Source organism: Lagopus leucura, unplaced genomic scaffold, assembly GCF_019238085.1.
Source record: "Lagopus leucura isolate 7727_CA_CO unplaced genomic scaffold, USGS_WTPT01 Super-Scaffold_741, whole genome shotgun sequence".
In the NCBI taxonomy this organism is placed as follows: Eukaryota; Metazoa; Chordata; class Aves; order Galliformes; family Phasianidae; genus Lagopus; species Lagopus leucura.
The window spans coordinates 4,850,745-4,867,436 of record NW_024962256.1 but is presented as its reverse complement, the minus strand read 5'-3'; the positions used below and the strand labels follow the sequence as shown (position 1 = coordinate 4,867,436).

Here is a 16,692-nt window from a genome sequence, read left to right as displayed (position 1 = left end):
GTGATGTGAGAGAGAAAAGCCCACGTTCTGTTGGCATCATAGCAGCTGGCACTCTTTCTTTAGATGCTGGCACATGCTGTGCAGGCTTCTTGTGTGCTTCAGATAAGGTGGCTCTGTTCCTTGATGGCTTTTGGCGTAGATTGCTTCAAGTGAGTGATCTCTCCTGGCCTCAATCCCTCTAATATTGTCTTTATAAAGTTGACTTGAGTATGGAGTATGCCTTAAAAGTCTGTGCTAATCCAGGGCTATAAGCATTATGTCATTCTCCTGCAGAACAATATCTGAATGCAGAATGGTCCTGATAAATCAGTGATGTGATTTGAAATTGTGCAGCTGAACTTCAACGGATACAAATCTGGAATGTTGGACTTGCACAGATAAGAGATGGAAAATAACTAACAGTATTCCAGGAAAGTGTTTGGAGAATAATGATACTTCTCACAATAAAAACAGAAATCAGTTTTACAAAACTGCTGCAAAAAATCTATTCGTGTTGTGGGATGCATTAGCAGGATATGTGTACAGCAGGGGAGATGGTTCTTTGTTACTGAAGAGACTTTTGCTGGGTACTGCCTGAGGTTTTGGATATCACATTTCAGGAAAGATGCTGATAAACATGAAGAAAACCAGTAGAAGGCAGTGAGAATAGCAAGTTTGGGTGTGAAGACTTTTAAGGAAATATTAATAGATTTAGATTGACTTAATCCAGAAGGGTGGAGATAAGTGACGGATTTACTCAACCATCAGGTGCGTAAGAGGTTGTCAAATAGAGACGTTCTGCGTTGTACTGGAAGCACAGAATGAGATTAGCTGTGTTTGCAGCAGGGAAGATCCAGTTTGCGTAACTGCATAACCTGACTTCCTGTAGATGCAGAGAAGTGAAGGAACAATTTGCTAAAGTATATTTTGGAAACTTTTTGGAGGTTTTTATGAATGTTGTGAAGAATGTTGGTGCTTGAGCCCACCCAGCACATGGCTATGTGACCTTCTGTTTCTGTGGTCACAGGTTGTCAGCTAAGAGCCTAATGGAGTGCATATTTCTCTGGTTGCATTATTTTTTAATTGTTGTTTTTGAGAAGCATGTGATCCCAGTGTTTTGATCCAAATGCAGATTTGCAGGAGGCCACGTTTCTCCCTCCTTGAAATCTCATTCTTCTGGAGACAACTTTGTGGTGTTATAGTAGATAACAGTAGGCATTAGGCATGACAATAGACAGTGGGCATTGTGCTGTGTGTTTCCTGGCCTGAGCATGTAATCGACGTCAGACTGTCACCCTGGGAGCAGCCTCTGTCTCTCAGGTACTTTTCAGCACCTCTGGAGATTGGTTGCAAACCCGTTGTGCTACCGGTGATCATGCAGAGTTCACCACGAAGCGTCACATGTGGCTGGTAAGGCTCAGCCAAGCACAGCTAAGCTGCTGTCCCCTGGGCTCCTGCACTTGCAGAGCCTCTCTAACAATTGCTGTCACCAAGTAGGAAACCCATCTTTCCTCCTGGCTGCACAGAGCCTTGTGTTACATGGCAAGGGCTTGTGCATGAGCTGTGCTCGCAGGTGAAAGCATTCTCTCTCCTGCTTGTATTAGGGAAGCTGCTTGCTTCTCTGCCCTCCACTGCAGGAACAGTGCTGTAGTGCTTTGTGTCCTGCAATGGTTGCAGGTGTTGAAGAGGCAATTGCTTAGATCAGCTTTAGCAGAACAAAGTTGCTTTTCACTGCTCACCATTACACATAAGCAGATGTTCTCACTTGTGTTGCTCCAGGATTCGCAGTGAGTGGCACAGCAGGACAGGTTCATGTGATTTTGTTGTTTCAGTATTTATTGTGCTAGGGATAATTTGCTTCTGCAAATAGCTGAGTGCTGATTTTGTGCTGGAGTAAGAAAAGCAGCTTCAACTACCAATATTAGGACCTAAAAATCTTTGGTTCTGTGGTTGTGCGAGGACCAAAAAAAAAAAAGAGAAGAGTTAATTAGAACCAAATCTTAGTCCCCTGCTGGTTTGCAGGATCTCTATTCCTGTTTAATCACTGTGCCATTTTTAATTTAGGTGTTCAAACATTTAATGTCATCTTAACTGCTGGCTTGCTGTTTCTGTTTGCTGTGGGCCAGCTCATTGCCAGTGCTGAAGATCAGTCCGGGCTAATATGCTTAGTAATACATCAGTGGTTTAGCATTAATCTTCATTAATGTAGCATGGGTTAGGTTAGAGCAACAGACTTCACCTCTGTAGGTCTCGTTGCTCCTCTCTGCCTGAATTATTAGTTACATTTTATTCAAAAAATATGGAAATTGCAATCCCTGCTTCACTAGATGCTAGCAAGAAAAATTAGCTAAATTAGCTTTGAGTAGGAAGAAATAATGAAAATATTGGGGGATTTTGCTTCCTATATGGCTACAGCCAAAGGTAAAAGAAGTGTGAAGATTACTGAGGGGAATTTAAGCCAAGTTCTCACTTGCTTTGTAACTGTTATGCTGCTGGGTGCAGGCAGCTGTGGTTGGAAGGAAGGTGCTATGGGCCTGTGACCCCGCTGCTGTTTACAGGATTCCTCCTCTCTTGCTGCTATCAGTGCAGCTGTATAATCTCAGTGTTTTTATCACAGAACTGAGAGTGAAGCACAGGCAGCTCCTGCTTGGGCTGGCAGCGGGTGGGTGCTCAGCCCCTCACCTACCAAGCTGAGTGGTGCGGTTGATACGGTGGAAGGAAGGGATGCCATTCAGAGGGACCTCGACAGGCTGGAGGGCTGGGCTCGGGTGAACCTGATGAGGTTCAACACGGCAAAGTGCAAGGTTTTGCATTTGGGCCGGAAGAACCCCCGGCACCTGTACAGGCTGGGAGGAGCGGTCCTTGAGAGCAGCTCGGCAGAGAAGGACCTGGGGGTCCTGATGGACGAGAGACTGAATATGAGCCAGCAGTGCGCTCTGGCAGCTCGAAAGGCAAATGGGATCCTGGGCTCCATCAGGAGAGGGGTGGCCAGCAGGGACAGGGAGGTGATTGTCCCTCTCTACTCGGCTCTTGTGAGGCCCCATCTGGAATACTGTGTCCAGGTGTGGAGCCCTCAGTACAAGAAAGACATTGAGATTTTGGAAAGGGTCCAGAGGAGGGCAACTAAGATGATCAGGGGGCTGGAGCACCTCCCCTATGAGGACAGGCTGAGGGAGTTGGGCTTGTTCAGCCTGGAGAAGAGAAGGCTGCGGGGTGACCTCATTGCAGCCTATCAATACCTGAAGGGAACCTACACCCAGGAGGGGAGTAAACTCTTCAAAAGGGCTGATAACAGCAGGACTAGGGGAAATGGTTTTAAGTTGAAGGAGGGAAGATTTAGGTTGGATGTTAGGGGGAAGTTCTTTACTAGGAGAGTGGTTAGGCCCTGGAACGGGCTGCCCAGGGAGGTTGTGGATGCCCCGTCCTTGGACGTGTTTAAGGCCAGGTTGGACGGGGTCCTGGGCAACCTGATCTGAATGTGTATGTTTGGTGGCCCTGCTAGGCAGGGGGGTTGGAACTACATGATCCTTGGGGTCCCTTCCAACCCGGGTGATTCTGTGATTCTGTGATTCTGTGTGATTCACCTGTGGGGCAGGCAGATCTGAGGTGCAAACTGCCTTCAAGCTGAAGATCTTGTCTTTCTGCCAGTGGGAAAGCAAGGGTGATGTTGGGATGGGGAGTAGAGGAAATAACAACTGCTGTTGCTTCTCATCTGAGAGTTGTGCCTTGGGCTTGTGCTCTGCTGTAAATATAGGGATGGTGTGTATTTAGTGTCCATATCATAATTTGCCTCATCTTTAGGAACTGTGCACTTCACTCACCTGTTTTATTGGGTGTTACACTGTTGAGGCGTACACCAGAGGGTAACTCTCAGTGAGATGCTCCATCACATCTCTCCAGACTGCAGAACACACAGCTTGCTGCTTCGCTCTGCAAATAAGGTGATGGGCAGCAAGCTGCTTTGATCTGTTCTTTCACGGGGCTCTCATGGAAAGTTCTTCAGGCTGGAGAATCCTTGTCGCAGTCCTGCTGATTGCACTGAGCACCGAACTCCTCTGACAGGCTGTAGAGGTTATTCTGTAAAGTTAATCCAATTCTGAAGTGGATTATCAATATCAAATCTCCTTAACCTTAGGCACGTACAGTAAAGCATGACACTTGTATATATTCTTTCCTGTCAGGAATTCCTGTCTTCGTGCAGCGTTAAGAGTAATTGTCAGATGGTTACTGATAGTACGTGCATATTTCTGTCTGCAGCAGTAATTGCTTTGATTGTGAATTCATTAGCCTAATTCATTTTACAGCAGGTGAATAGTGATGGTTTTGTATGGTAAGTTTTGAATAAATGTACTTAGTGTAAAGCGCTGTCAGTAGGCAGTGCTCCCCTGCTGTATCTCAGTTAAGTGTCTGCATGGAGCAAAAGTTCACATGGGTGCTCCTGAAGTATGATCTTCTTTCTAAGGATTAACAGCAACGTAAGCAGTGTGGAAGTCAGTTGTTATATCAGTAACACAAATGTGTGTTCAGAGGTAAATGTTTGTACATGCCTACTGTGAGGAAAGTATCCAGCAGTGAGCTTTGTATGGTTTTGGAGCCACTGCAGAGAGGTATAACGTAGCCAGCTTTCCTCATCTGTTTTTAAAGAGATGATCTGGAGGTTCCAGGTGCTGTTTACATAAGCTTGTGTGTTAGAGGCTTCTTAATGTTTACAGATTAAAGATGAGTGACTGTTTCCTTATTTTGTCTTGCAGTAAATAAAACATCACCAGTTTTCTGTTTATCTATATTTTTGGCTATTCTGTTTAGCATAATAGCAGCCTACTAAGAAGGTCTTGCTTGCAAGAACCTCAGAAAATCAAATTTTGTTTTAAGAAACCTGACATACTTACTAGATCAAAGCCTGTGAAGCACCTGATTCCTGAGGAATCTAGTTTTTAAGAGTGTTAAATGTTTGCACTTAAAAAGAAATAAATTGTCATATCAGATCAGAATGCAATACACTGCTGTGACAGGTCATGTGATGCATTTGGCAACTTTTTGTTTATTTTCATTACTATGAAAGAATGATGGCACAGGATTGTACATGCAAGTATTACAGAGTGCTTTCAGTTCAAAATACTGTGGTGTTGATGGCAAAGAAAAGAATAGTGCAAAACTTAGGGATAGGACCCAGCCCATTGGGCTTTAATTGTCTGAGGGTTAGCCTTATTGTCACTAGGCTATAAGCAGGGCTATGGGGGGAGGAGGTAGGGTTGAACCTGGAGGGGCAAAAGAGCAATGCGTGGATGAGCAGTCTTACCAAACACCTGGGAATGAACACCCAGCTATTCAGATGTATGTATGGGAATAGTTTTTTCATGTGCAAGCTGAGTTCTGCTCAGCTCTGTGTCTGAAAAACTCCACTGAAATCATCAGCTTTGCCTGAGTCAGTCGTCTGCTTTCTTCTGTGCTGGAGTCCTTCACAAGCATCGCTGCTTGTGCTGCTTTAAAGGTTGGAAAATGTGTCAGTTGTCCAAGTGGCTGAGGAAGACACATCAAAAGAACAGACTGCTGGACTGGGGAACAGAAGTCAGGAAATACTTTGTATAGCATTCAGGTGTTGAAACTGAAAACTATGTTCTTCCACATCAGGACAGTGGGACCACTGCAGGATTGCAAAAGATCTCATGTTGACAACTTCATTTTTCCTCTGAGCGGGCAAAGTCAGGATAACAACCAAAGTAATTGTTGTTTTTGCAAAAGCTGCATCACTGACGCTTTGGAGAAGTGGTGACTTAAACTGACTGAGGCTATACAGGGGTGAAGCTGTGCAAGCCTGTGGCAGGCTTTGCTGTCAGGGCTGTGCCAGGCTTTTTGCTGGAAGGAAAAAGACATTAATTAGAGGATATTTTCCTGGATGTTATTTAAGACTACAATTTCTCCCTCTGTGAGCAGGCAGTTTCCATCACTGATGGATCAACAAAAGATACCAGTTTTTAAGGAGTTATATAAGAACAGTGTTTTGATACTCACAAGCCATGGCCTCATCTATGAAGAATGAGAGCAAGATTAAAAAATACAAAGGCAACTTTCAAATAACAGATCTGAAGTCATGACTGAACTGTTTAGTATCTTAACGTGTACTTTTTCAACATTATCACCATACAGGAAAAAGCAAAACACAATGGTTGACTCTTTCATTTTGTGATCTCAATATGACCCCCATGTCCTTTGGTGAACGTGCAGGCTACTTTTCATCATGAAATAGCAGTAATGTAAGTATGCTGTGTAGCTATCCTGTACTCATTGTGAATATTTCAGCCTGGTTTTGTTCCAGGGAAACTCTACTGAAGTTATAGAGTGCCAAAAGTGTTGTAAGGGAAAAAAGGATGTTTTTGTTTCTTCAAAATATGTGCCTCTAAGTATCAGTAAGCACCAGGGCTGTGTTTCAGGAGTTGCTGTCTGTCTTTCCTCTCTGGTTTAGCATTTATGAGTAGGTCCTGAATTGTGCAGCAAGGTAAATGTCTGTGTCAGGTGTAGAACAATGAGATTAAAAGAAAAAATCATCCCACTTTAAAAAGATGTTTCTGAGAATGCCAACATCTGATCTCTATATCTTGTTATGCTGGAGTCAGTGGCATTTGATTCCTAAACTGCCCAGCCTAACATGTTGCAGTCTGTGCTTTGAGATTTATTGCTGTGTACACGCTGCAGTGAAACACTGCAACTTTCCGTGGCTGAATGACGCGATGAAAGCTTCTATTCAGCAACGGGCAAGATGAGATACAGCGGTGCTAATCTGTGACACATGTGAAAAATGGAACTAATGAACTCAGGACAGAAAGTCCAGATACCAGCGGTCATATTCTTTGTCTGCAGCTGCTGGAACAACAAAAAAAAAAGAATGGTAATCATTGCAGCCCTTTGGAGGGTGTCAGAAGATCTCAGGAAGGAGTTAACAACATCTGTGGACATAGAGCATAGTCTGTGCTCTGCACATCAGCTCAAATATTTATGAATGAAGGTCAGATGTGGCCTTTCTAAGCTGCAGTTCCCTGACTGTTTACAAAATACCGCTTGAAGAAGAACACAGCCAGGCTGAGTTACAACCTGACTGTGTGTGTGTGGGTCAGAAATGTGACACAGTGAATTCTGTGTGGTGGGGCTGAGCCCAGCCCTATGCTGGGGCTCTGCTATTAATAACAGCTCTGAGTCACAGAACCTGCGATGTCAGACTGCCGGGCTGCGCCTCGCTTACATGTGAGGCTGCTAACAATAGAAAGCCAGCCGAGGTTTGCTGGGGGATAACTGCTTTTTTCCATACATGAATCTCTGTCAGTCTCTCTAATTTATGTATTTAATTATGAAAGAATACCATTGATTAAGATGGATCTTTTGGGTGAAGCAGACTCATTCATTTCTTTCTGTTGTTCTTGTGGCATTTTATACAAAACACTTAGGATTTATTTACTGAAAATATTTTTAATGCTGGATGTATGCTCTGTTTTTCCAGCATGTGTCAGCCATCTGGTTCTCGGGCTGGCTGGTGCCTACAGCCAGTTTCTTTATATCGATTTATCTTTCCCTACGTATAGCGGCACTGAGAAGGAATTCTCTCATGGAAGTGAGTTCCAGGTCAGACCCAATTCTAAAAAATAGAGGTTTCTCAAGAAACAGAGGTTCCTCAGACTCGGGGCTGTACGTAGGGTTTGCTTTAGGGTGCTGTGTAATTTGTTCCTCCTCCATGTAACCTAGACCAGATAGAGCCCTGAGTTGCGGTCAAGTTGAAGCTGTAAGCCAATGAATCTGCCCATCTCCTAGCCCAGAATAGCTTTGTATTCAACCCAGCTCTCTTCTGCTGAGGTCACCTTTGTCCTTGGCAAGTCAGTTCATTTTCCTTTGTCATTTTCTCCATCTCTAAAACAGGTATTAAAATGTACTGCCCAAGGGAAGGCATGCTGGGGTAGGTTTATGTTGGCAAAATCACTTGTGGCCAGCTACAGTGAGGAATAAAGTTATTTATAAACGAGGAAAAAGCAGTGTATAAATACAATAGTATTGCTACTTGATACAGGTAGGATAAATGTATTAAAAATAAAACATGTTAAGTGCTTTTCATGAGCATTCAGGATTCTGAGTAATCGTATTTCAAAGCTTTTGTCCATAACTGGGAATAAAAATGAGCTTGTGAGAATAGAGCTTTAATTCTCACCTAACTCTGAGCTGTTACCTTTTAATAAAAAACAGAAATATTCCCTATTGTGCTATAAGACAGTGAGACTTGCTGATATTGTAAAGAGTTTGTTTGTATGGTTTTTAACCTCAACTTATTACTGGCCAGTCCTTCCCTGGTAGTGTTTAGTGCCTGTAAAACCAAGGCTTGGAGGGTTGGTTTGTTGTCCAGAGTCAACAGTGGTGAGATGCTGGGGGTGAGCTTCACCCCACCAGTGCTGCTGGTTTGGTATGCTGCTCTTTCTTCTCAATTCCATGTGTACTTACGGCTGTCATCCCCAAAGGAGTCACAGAAGAGGAGTTGGAGCTCCCAGGTGTTTGGTGACTCACAGTACACGGTACTTGACTTACACCAGCTTGGCTATGGTACTAAACCCCATTGCTCACTGATCTTGCAATTCCGATATTCATTTTATTTTAATTCTTATTTCATGTAGTAAGTGGAGTCAGCACTCCCAGTTTGTGGATACTGTATGTGTTACTGTGTTCTGTACCACGGTCAGGGGACATTAGGAGATTATTGATGACCATGCTTTGTGGTCTCGTAATTGTTGTTTGGTAACAGTTTTAAATTAAAACCAGGAGTGGATAGAGTTCTCACCAGAGAAAATCCACTGTGCTGCAGCCTGCCTCAGCATTTGCCCGTGTTCATCTTGTATTTCCCTTTCTCATCCTGGCTCAGCTTGAGTAAATAAAAATCAAAAAGCCCTCGCAGAACGCACTTCAGCTCTGCGTGTGTTTGAGCAGCTCCCTCGTTTCTCCCACATCTTCTGACTGTCAGCCTTTTGCCAGTCGCTTGGGAGCAGATTATTGCCAGCTCAGTCCTGTGAGGGTAGAGGAATGCAAGGTGCTGGCAGCGCCGGGAGCCGCGGCCATGGAATCCAGCATTTGTTACGCAGCAGCAGCTGAAGCGGGCTGGCTCGGCACAAGGGGCAGAGTCCATATGCAGGGTAGGAGCTGCAGGAAGAGACCACCGTGGGAGAAGATAAGAGGCACACAAAGAAGAGACGGGGCGAGCGATAGGACTGCATCCGCTCCCGTAGGAAATCTGAGGAAGACAATTATCTGGAATAAGCTCCCGCTTTCTTTTTTTCTGTTTTTTTTTTTTTGTTTGTTTGTTTTTTAATTTTAAATTCACCTCAACCAAACGCTGCTGGAGAAGAGGTTGTGTTTAAATTACTTCAGCTAATTCTTGCTGCTTCCACGACGAAGAAAATTTGTTTGCCATGGTGAAAGAAAAAGGTAATTCTGTTTATTGGCAGATTGGAACTGAAAAGGACTAATGTGCCAGCCACAATTACCTGAGGTTTAAACCTTTGCATTTAAAATGAACCATGTCTTCCCGACAGCTTTCCTTTCTGTAGATGATGTGCCAAAACTGCAGTGGGTTGCTTTGATTGTCTTTGTACCTGTTTCTGTAAGGGTAGAACCCAGAACACACCTGAACTAAGGTGTTTGCACAGCTGGGTTCCTGTGCATATGTAGTAAGTGCGTATGTATCTTTATTTTCTGTGTGATACTCCTTAAGTTTGCTGTTGATGGTTTGTTACCTGTGTTAGTCACAGCTCAAAGAGCTGAACTGCCAGAGCAGTTAGCTTAATTTTTAAGATAAACACATTCAGCAAGCCTGGACACAACATGGTCGTGTCTAACCTTTTAATGAAGAGGTGATTTATATGGGAATTTTGTATCGTGGAATTTTGCAGCAGTAAATTACACGTGTTTCAATTCTGCCGGTAAGTAACACATTAAGTCTGCTACAGAAGCTGGCTGAAGAATTTAAGTGTCATTGTGCAAAATTTCCTCACAGTAAGAGCAGTCCGTACTGTTCATTGCATCGTGAAGATGTGAAATAGATCCACAATTATATTTGAGCGGTGGGCTTGGATGTGCTTTGGGAGCATTGCATTGTCACAGATTCACACTTACCCTCTGTTTTATGAAGAGCAGGAACTGTGTTTACTTTTCTGAGGGTTCTGTGAAAGGTCACATGTGATGAATTCAAACTGAGTAAGAAACAGAAAGTCGTTACGTTGGATGAGTGTGAGTAGTTTTTCAACTCTGAACACGTGCATTATAATTTCATGCTATAAATGAAGTAAATTGAGGGAATTTAGCCTCACTGGGTTTACACGTGAGTAGGACAGAATCTTCAGTAGTCTACCATGTTGTATCAGATAGGTGGAGAGTTGTAGTCATAAGCATTTTTCAGGCTTCTGATGGCTTTTGTTGATGAGAAGTGTAAGTAGTATTGGGCTACTTAGCAGATCTGAGATCCGTTACTGGAGATTTACAGGATCATTTTTACAGTGGTGAGCTGCTGACCTGCTTCCAGTGTTTATAAGCCATTAAGGGATGGTTTAAGAAGCAGTTTCATTCCAAATACTTGAAGCTGTAACTTTCCAAGATTTTATATCATTGAGATCAGTTACACTTCTCATCTTTACAGGAAAGTGTATTACCATTCAGCTTATAATAATTGGTGATTGTCTTCTAAGATATGTTTTGGAATTAGGCTGCTGATGTTCTTGAAGCGCTCAGTAGATGTATGTGTAGCAGTTTCGGCAGTCAGTACATTTCTGCTCCCTATCCAGCCCGTGTGCAGTTGGTTCAACTCCTCCTGGAATTAATCTGTAAATAGTATTCACAGGTGAAAGTTGTGATGTAGCTGTAAGGAAATTAAAACAAGCCTGTCATTTTCATTTAAAGAAAAAAGGAAGCAAAATACTAACTGAGTGGAAAAAGCTGACGACAGCAAAGTCTTGTATTTAAATTGATCTGTTTCCCCCAACCAATCATTCTCATCATCCTCCCCACCAATTGAATAGCTAGTAATGTTGATGTTGGGTATAAAAATTTGTCTTCTGTTTGCACAGGTCGTAGACTAAAACAGTCTATTTTTTGCTTTTAATTGCTTTTAATTTTGTGGTACAGTTACTGATAGTTCATACATCATTACTGCAAAATGAGAGATGTTAATACCATTTGTACTTTTAAGCTGCTACAGATATCATTCTCTGGAGTGATATGCTTGCAAAATGCAGGGCAGTTTGGTACCATGGCTCTCTTCCAGCCACTGAAGAAATTCTTGTTTTTTAACAAGCTAAAAATGCGTGTAGTCCTGTATCAGTTGGTCGACACGTTATCAAGGCACTGGAGGGGCTGGTTTCAACTAGAAAAATGGAATCCCAATTCACTGAAGTGCGAAGTGGTTAGTAACAGTTTTTAGCGAATTAGCATGCTTCATTATGCTCATATTGTGGAATGAGTTCAGTGTCTGCCTGGTCAATTCGCATAGCAGCAAAAAAAATCCTGAGGCCAGGGTGTTTTCTGCTGACACCAAATGGCACTTCCTAAATGACGGATGTTTGACTGATGCCACATTTTAATTCCTCTGACTGTTATTTACTCCTGTCCAATTACGAGCCCTTATTAATTATCTAGTTATTTAGATAAAATTATTGTCATTGTCTTGCAGCCAAAAACAACTTACTCTTTTTCTATCCTGCAACAGAAGGGAAGTTTACTATGCATATCTGTATCTTGTTATTAACTGTCTTCTGCTGTTTATTGAATGATCAGCATACTGAACGCTTCAGCTAACGACTGAATTTTGCATCTGCCAGCCACGTGGCTGGGTGTGTTATCCAGAGCTTCATTTGTACCTCTGTTCCATCACAGTAACTGAGGATTTAGCCCTGATTCTTGATTTGCTGACCTAGCCCTCACCACCTGGTCTGTGGGTACTGGAATCAGTTCTTTATCTGATGAACTCTTGGATTGGGTCGTAGATGAACCAACATATGGAAGTGGAGTAACATCTATTTGTGCCAAGCTTCTCCATGCTTGGATGGATCAGAGAGAAAAGAGGAAGGGCTGACGTCTTTTAGGGTTGTGGAAGTAGTCAGGAGGCCTATGATTTCTATTCAGGATGTTCTGTTCCTGTTGAAGGGTAGGTGCCTGCACCTGCTGGGTACCAGGCTGCAGTAAGCTAGGTCACATTTGCAGCTTCTCACAAATGTCTCTGTAGATATACAGTTAGTAAAATAGTAGGTAAAATAGTAGGGCTTCCCAGAGGACAACACAGAAAGTTCACCAAAATTTTAACATTTCCTGTATAATATGGCTTCTGATCTAATTAAGTCTTGCAGAGAGACTTATTTCTTTTTTTTTTTATACCATTGATAAAGCATGTTATTGATAACCCTTAAGGTTATGACCAAGAGGGTTGTTTTTCTGCTAGCAGTAGCTCCAGTCTTGCCCTCTCTTCCACTCACATATCTCCAAAACCACAAGTCACCGAGCAGCTTTTATTCTTCTTGTTTCCCTTGAAATAAATTGGGCTGCTTTCAGTAGGAACTGTACTTGAAAAGCATGCTAACTGCTACCTCTGTTAATTTCAGTGTGTTCTCTGTCTGGATCAGTCTTTCCATCTCTCTGTTTATTTGCAGTGTGAATGAAGAAAACGTTTAACAATGGGATCTGGGTCCTGGTGTCTTTGTGTTGTGGGTGGTGATGAAAAATAGTCTCTATCTGAACTCACGATTTTAGAACTTCTATCCCCAGATGACCTGGGAAAGCCTCCATGCTTGTTGCTTTTGGAGCATCTGACAAGATTATGCATTGACACTTTGTCAGGGAGGATTGGGCAGTTTTGTTTTCTTTGATTTACTTTGCTTTACATTTTCTCCTGCTTGACAGTTTACTAGGTGCTAGGTGTTTGGGGTTTTGTTATGATGAAGTCAGTGCTAGCTTGGAGGAGCCACAGAAAAAGGCATTTTATAAATATGTGCAGTGTTCTTGTCCTTAAGGTGCTAAACTACAGAGCAGTTCTGTCTTAGAGACTTTCTAAGGTGACCTTGGGGAAGTAATTTGATCTCTCCCTGTGTTAGTTAATCTGTAAAATGAGGATAAGAACATTCCTCTTGTCTGCCGTGATTATTTGAATTAGAGATCTTTGGAGCAGTTTCTTTTTCCTTGTGATGGATGTGTAAGGTAGTCTTAGGTTGGGGATTTGGCCGCTACCGCTTGACACAAAAAAGATCCGATGGTATGTGAAATACCCTGTAAACATTTATTACTTTTATTGCTTTTTAACCCAAGACAGCGGTAGAACAATTATGCTTTTATTGACAAATGTATCGTATCGCTTGTTCTCCACTTTCTGAATTTCTTTATAATCTTAGGTTTCAAATTGCAGTTCTGGTGTTGAGCGCTGACACCGAGAGAAACAGAAGTACCCCAAGAGCAACCAGTTCAGGCACTGCCTGCTGGCTGACGTTTTTGTGGGTTTTTGTTTGTTTTGGGCTTTTTTTTTTTCCTTAATGTAGCACTTAGTTCACACCAGGGCATGAATATTCAAGTCCCAAGAGTAAAGGCAAGTGCAATCCCACCGTGCCTGGTGGCTTCCCGTGTTCCCAGCAGTGAAATTCCATGCATTCCTTGCATCCCAGTTGCTTGTACAAGCAGTGCTCTGAAGGTACATTGGCAGCTATTTTATTTTATGTGGAGAAGTGGGGAGCCCATTTGCCATTGATCTCACTGGAGGGGAAGGCTTAGTGGCTTTAGGCAATAAATTCCAGACCACAGAGTTCAAGCTTCAGATGGTGATAGAGGCAATTAAGCTGTTCCTTTTTTAAGAACAGACACAGGGAGCATCACAGGCCAACAAAACTGTTTTGAGCTGGGGAGTTGCAATCAATTTAATGCCAATTAACAAGTTTTTTATTACTGATTCTTTCTCTGTAAAATGAAAAAGAAAAAAAAACCAAACAACCAACATGATCAGAGAAACACACCTTGACTTTTCTCCTTCCTGCTTTCTGGTCTCCTGTCCTCATGTTGTGCCTTGTGCTGTGTCTTATCATCCCTCCTGCTCTGATATCTCCCCCTGAGCATCTGTCCTTTTGACATTTAACATTCTTTCAGTACAGTTTTGCAAAGGTGCTGTGTGCTCCTCTGATTGTTTTGAAGCACATTGGGTCCATTTTGTCCATTACTGAGCTGGCTGTGAGCATGACCAGTGCAGGGCAATCCTTGGCAACCTCCTACGCAGCACTGCCTCCATCCCCTGCTACTTACACTTGGTGCAAGTGTGTAGACTGCAGATCATATCATTGGATGTCTTGGATGAGAATTTAAAAGGCAAGGCTTTTAAAGACACTGGCAGTTGCTTGGTGTAGGGAATTGAATGCTTTTAGAATATGTTAAACTAGGGACAAGAAGTATTTTTCTCAAAGGGAAGCAAGAAGCTTCATAGGAAGGAACCTGTAAGTTAGGATAGTATGGTAATTTAGCCTGCTGCTTTAAGAGAAACAGTCCTCTTTGTGAAAAATGAATGCATGGCAGGGGAAATGACCGAGTTCTGCTCATCAAAATGTGCTGTGTCCTTTGGGTGGGAGAAACGAGGGAAAAGGATTTCATTGTTTCTGGGGGCAATCCATAACTAATTTAAAAAGGATTATTTATAACAAACTTGGTTTTTCACCTAGAGAACAGTCCGTATCCCCAGGAGGATGATTAATCCTTGCCTTCACTGAGCCAGGATAGCTTTCAGGCTCACTGGGGATCTGGCTGAGGAGAACTCTTAGGCACTGTCTTAAGCCTGTTCTGTTCAGCAGAGTATCTCATTGAGTCTAATTGAATCACTGGGATTTAAAGCTAAGTAAGTGCTTTGGGCTTGTCTCAAAGTTGGGCTCCACGGGGGGGAGGGCTGTGTGATATTTGTGTGGCAAAGTCCCATCTTTTATTGATGGCAACCGTTTTTGTGGTGTATAACAGCTGTATTGCTGTGTAGACCGCAATGAGAGAAGTAATACTGTCTTTTATAGCACTTTCTGATTTGCCCATATACATCCAGAAGTCACAGATGCTTTCTATAGTTCAGCAGCACGTGATATTTGTTATTGTATTACATATTAACTGGAAAACAGAAGCAGGAAAGCTGAGGAGTCTCCTCAGAGCTGCAAAGCAAGGAGCAAGTGCTAGAATAAAGTTTGAATAAAGTAATGCTGACTGCTCAGAAGTGAAATGTTGCATTTCTGCTGTACAGGAGTCTAATAGGCATGGTTCTGTGAGCAGTGTCACCAGGGCAGCTGTATACTTTGTTGTTTAATTCCTGGTGCTCTTAGCGCCAGTTTGATGTCACAGAAGTTGGTGTAATCTATGTGGCATACTGTGAAACTTGGTGTTAGCTCAGGGTTCTAAAATGACACCACTTCTTCAAAGTGATCCCAATAGAAATGCAGCCTTGCAGAGCAATGAGAACTAACTGTTGTTACTGTTAAGCCAAACAAGAATCAGTAAATGGCTTGTGTATTCAGAGAAGCAGTTGTATGTGTTTGATGCTCTTAACTTTTTTTTCTTCTTCCAAAAAAAAACACCTGGAAGCATCTTTGAATTTGAGACTCTGCTTGTTATTTACTGCCTAGTGCCAGCTAGAGGAACTCTGGCTAAGGACCTCTGCAAAGGGCCTTGTAGGAAATCCTTTCTGAGAGTGCTGATTGTAACTGAGTGACATTTTACTACAGATTCTGTTTTGAAAGATCATCTTTGTGACAGCCCTATTTCTGCACAGGCTTTTCTCCGCTGTTCATCCACACATCAAACTGCAGTAATGGTTTGTCACTATGCAGATAGCAGAAGACCGTGGGGATGCCAGTGTCTTAAGTAGGTCAGTGGCTGTCCTTAGATAATCTTAGGGATAAAAAGCAGGCTTGGTTTTTAAAGTCAGCATTTTAATATTTTTATACTTCAGAAGGGAATTTAATTCTTTTTACCATATGGAATACTTCTGATATTCTTAAAAAGGAAGCTTAGAGGAACTCAAACTAGAGTTCATTGCTGCTGCCTAAAATCCATGAATGGATTGCTGTTAAGTTGTCCAGAGGGCCATTTGTTGAGTTCCACTACAGATAAACAGCACTCATTAGTAAGAATTTCCATGCTCTTTGGAAAAAGCCATTTGCTTTTTCTGCTAACTTCAGCAGTATTCTTTGCACAGCCTTGAGGACTCACAGTGAATCATCTGACACGTCTTATAATTCATTGTTTTCAGTAAGATTTTGGTAGAGACATCAAGTGAGATGAATTAGATGGCTGCTCAGATCACTCTTAGGAGCTCCTGAATTTCTGATTTCCTCTATATTAGAAAGAAGGAGGGGGGAAAAAGACATTTTTGAGTTGGTAACTGGATCTTTTTCTGTACAAAATGTGGAAGACAAGTATCAAACAAAATGATTTTTACCGCTTTCCTTGCCGAGATGATTGCTCTGTTATCTAGACTTGCAGATGTTGAATGTGAGAAACAGTTGTTTATGTCCACCCCTTCATTAAGGAGATTTGAAAGGTGGATTAATTACTATGAAATAAGAGAAGCTGTGGATGCCTCATCACTAGAGGTGTTCAAGGCAACTTGATGAGGTCTGGGCAACCAAAGTGTGGGAGGCAACCCTGCCCATGGTGAGGGTTTGCAAGTAAATGAAAGTTGAGGTCCCTTCCAAC

At 42.5% G+C, this 16,692-nt stretch overlaps 1 protein-coding gene across 21 annotated transcripts in view; it reads left to right on the top strand.

Annotated features, from left to right (window-relative positions):
- ABLIM1 (actin binding LIM protein 1) overlaps positions 1 to 16,692 on the top strand; it is a 169,258-nt gene that overhangs the window by 61,244 nt on the left and 91,322 nt on the right. The window contains exon 1 of one of the 21 annotated variants that reach the window (XM_042863830.1): positions 8,993 to 9,432. The exons of the other annotated variants lie outside the window; for them this stretch is intronic. Coding sequence (XP_042719764.1) covers positions 9,417 to 9,432 — 16 coding nt within the window. The 5' untranslated portion in view covers positions 8,993 to 9,416. Of the gene's footprint in view, positions 1 to 8,992; positions 9,433 to 16,692 lie in introns of those variants that run through there. 21 annotated transcript variants of the gene reach the window in all.